General features: G+C 36.8%; 1 protein-coding gene across 1 annotated transcript; it reads left to right on the forward strand.

Annotated features, from left to right (window-relative positions):
• The first annotated feature begins 252 nt into the window (after nucleotides 1-252).
• Nucleotides 253-1,928, forward strand: LOC105962316 (UPF0481 protein At3g47200). Its single transcript, XM_088826729.1, has 2 exons — nucleotides 253-1,279; nucleotides 1,421-1,928. Exons 1-2 carry the CDS (start codon nucleotides 263-265, stop codon nucleotides 1,844-1,846), a joined length of 1,443 nt encoding a protein of 480 aa, XP_088682855.1. The 5' UTR covers nucleotides 253-262; the 3' UTR covers nucleotides 1,847-1,928.
• Nucleotides 1,929-3,784: the final 1,856 nt, after the last annotated feature.

The following is a 3,784-nucleotide window of genomic DNA, read 5'->3' on the forward strand; positions in this document are numbered from 1 at the left end:
TGCATCTTGTGATTAAGTTATTCATGTTATGTGTATATAATGGGTAAACACCATATAATATAACATTTCCTGTTTATGAAAACTTACATCAATTCTACATGTATGTTTATTTTATTAAGTAAAATCTCCTCCTTTTTGATCTTTGAGTACATAAAATTCTCTAAATTTTTTAAAATAATAATTAATATATAATAGACTATAATACTCAAGAAATGATTATTAATTCCCATGTTATTGAATGTTCAGGTCGAGATCAAGATCGATGGAAACGAACAAAATTCCAAAATCTGCAGCTGAAAGAATTACTCAGAGCATTAAGAACAAGTTTCAGTGCCAAAATGCAACTATTAATCCTATAAATGGAGATCAACTTATTCTTCCATCAATCTTCAAAGTACACCAAGGCTTAAGGAGAAGCAACCCCGATTCCTACACCCCAATGATTGTCTCGATCGGCCCTTATCACCATGCAAGTACTGCAAATCCTAATTTACTCCCAATGGAAAACATAAAACTCTCGTATTTGCATTCATTTCTCGCACGAACGTCAGAAGACGATGTGGGAAGGTACATTTTAGCCCTCCAGCAATCCAAACATAAGGCTCTAAGTTTCTACGCCGACCAAAATTTTGACGACGAAAATGGTGATCTGTTTGTGGAAATGATGCTTCTTGATGGCTGCTTCATAGTTGAGTTTGTTCGGAGATATTCCGAACTCGAAAACGGACATGATCTTGATGATGACCCAATATTCGGCGTCGACTGGATGAGAATCCAAATATGCCGCGATCTTATGCTAATAGAGAACCAGCTCCCTTATTTTGTTCTTTTGGAGCTTTACAATTTGAATCATGACGATCAATTTGATGATGTTATTGGTGATGAGAGGGAGCCCTTTGCAAATCTTGCGATGTTGGTTTTCTCGGACATGTTCCCAAAGCTTTGTCCTGCATCCATATTTTCTTCGGCGGAATTATTTGAGGAGAGAGAGGTCAAACATTTGTTGCATTTGGTTCACCTTCTGTGTCGGCCGCCACCTCATTCTTCTTCTTCTCCTTCTGGATTGAAAAGCTTTGAAGGAAATTATGGCGTAAGTGGGAGTGAGGTGATGGACCCGATGCGGTGTGTGAAAGAGTTGGAAGAAGCTGGAATCACGTTCAAAAAGATCGGAAAAGTTTATGCCGGGATTCATTCGTTGGATGCTGACACCATTGATGACACTATCAGCTTGTTTGATATCAAGTTCCATAATGGTGTCATGGAGATCCCTTCCCTTAAGGTTAGAGTTATTCATTGTGTTTATTCATAAATTTTTTTTCGACTCATTTATTTAGTATAACATATAAATGTGTATAGCTAGTCGCACTAAAATCGCTAATGGAGAATAATAACATATCGTCGTGGGTCTAAATGTGTGTAGGTTGAGGACTCGACGGATACTTTCTTCAGGAATCTGATAGCATACGAGCAGCATTCGTCTGAGTTGAGGCCAAAGTACTTCACGGATTATGCGATGTTCATGGACCAACTAATAAACACGGATGAAGATGTAAACGTGCTTCGACGTAACGGAATAATAGTGAACTTGTTAGGGGATGATGGAGAAGTAGCAAATCTTTTTAACAAGCTTGGAGAAGGGGTTATCACAAGTTCTAATTTTTACTACTTGGGGACATGCAATTCAGTGAATCAACACTGCGGCAAGATTTGGAATGTGGTGATGGCAAAATTGAGGCATGACTATTTCAATAGTCCATGGGCAACAGCTTCCACAATTGCTGCTGTTGTGCTTCTTATTCTTACTGTTATACAAACCATTGCCTCTGTAATACCTTTGTATTCCTAGTTTTCTGTCTTTTTCCTTTTATTTTTTCTTTTTTTCTAAATCAAACTTGTTCAATTTGTTCCTTGAGAGAATATTATATATATATGAGACTGTTTGAAATTTTATCTTATGAACTTTATTTGTTTTCTGATGTAATTGTTTTGCATTAAAAGACTATTTTTTTTTTGGCCAAATTTTTTATTCTGTTATATACTTTTGAAAGTACAAGGGATCTCGTTAAAAACGTTGTGGGCCTACACAAGGAAAAGAGTACCCCTAAATCGACAAGAATAAAAATGGGAAATAAAAACCCTATTACAAAAAAAACCCCTATAGTGGGTTGAAAGAGCAAATACTAACCTGAACCCTAACTTATTGCAAAAATTTGCAAAAAGACCACAAAGAGGGGTTAAAACCTTAATACACAAAGTATCCCACCTCCAGCACTTGAACCTTTTATCGAGACCTCTCTTGTGCCCGTGCACACGCCACTGCCACACCTGCATATGAAGAAAACTCATCCTGAAAATCTACGAAATTGAGGAACCTCCACTCTATCTAGAAATATCAACTTTTGGATATGGGTACAAAGCTGATTGAAGTCTTTGTGGGAATTTTTTTTGTACGTAAATGTTGCTTTAGCCAAGACATCTGCCACATTGTTTTGCTCTCTGAAGTTAAATGGAATCTCACTTACTTTCTAAAGAATAAATTTAATCCTTCTAACCATGTACCAAACACCCCAATTCAATCTCTTGTCTAAGGTTAATAACTGAACAGCCAACTTAGAATCAGTTTCCAAGACCACAATGGTGATTCCCATTTGCATACATATTCTAATACCATCATATATGGCCTCCAATTTCGCACTAAGTATATCAGAATGCTTGTACGGAGTTGAGAAGGCTCAAATTAGGGTTCCACCAGTGTCTCGAAGAATCCCTCCACCATCACGGAGTTGAGAATGCATGTAGATTGGACTTTGTAGCGCCATCCACGTTAAACTTCACACAATTTTCATTAGGCTTTATCCAATCCTAGCCAAACTCCATGTTTAACTTGAACCTTAGCTTACTGCATGTAACGTGTAGCTTTTCCAACATCACTCTCTCTCATGTAGTAGGAAAATGTTTGGGGACAGTTAACCTACTGATTGTGTGAACATTCTGAGTAACAATGTAAATAATATTATTTGCACTCATTCGTTCCTCTTCAAAAATAGCCTTGCATGTATTTTTCCATGTATCCTAGAGTGTGTAACAAATAACATTCAGTATACAAACTCCAATATGTGTTCTTGTACTCGATCCATGCATCCACACAGTGCATAAATGCGAGAATGACTTGAATCTACTTTGATTTCTAAAAACGGATAAGAAAGATGACCATACAAAATTGGCTATATATGACTGCAACAACAAATGAATAAGGGTTCCTCCTTTGGATTTTGACAGCATTGGCATTTACAAACCATTATCTCCATTTCCTTTTAATATTATTATCCACATGTAAGGCATTATGAAAGACTCTCCACATGAAAGCATTCACTTTGAGACGTATGGTTGAGTTCCATATATAAGAAGACCATGCAACATGAGGAGAAGGACTTCTAAACATGTCAATATATTTCTGGGTACTAAATCTCCAATTACTAGTCAAAGTGTATATGAGTTTAATTATCATCTTCTTGCTCTTCGATCAACACTTGTGACATTGCTCTCCGTTATTCCACGATGAGAATGGAAATCCATCAAATATAATTAATCAAGCCCATCTCTAACATTAAGTTGAGATGAATCCTTAGGGTTAAGCTCCTCTCCCATCCAGTTACATGTCCAAAAGAAATTTCACCTTTTCCAATCATCTATCTCCTCAGTTGACATTGTTGGTGATTGAGAGTTTGTAAATCTCCTTTTCCTCCCTATTTTAGAATCAATAATGTAGCACACAAAGAACAGC

The sequence above is a fragment of the Erythranthe guttata genome, chromosome 12, assembly GCF_056151865.1.
Source record: "Erythranthe guttata isolate IM_541 chromosome 12, IM_541, whole genome shotgun sequence".
In the NCBI taxonomy this organism is placed as follows: domain Eukaryota; kingdom Viridiplantae; phylum Streptophyta; class Magnoliopsida; order Lamiales; family Phrymaceae; genus Erythranthe; species Erythranthe guttata.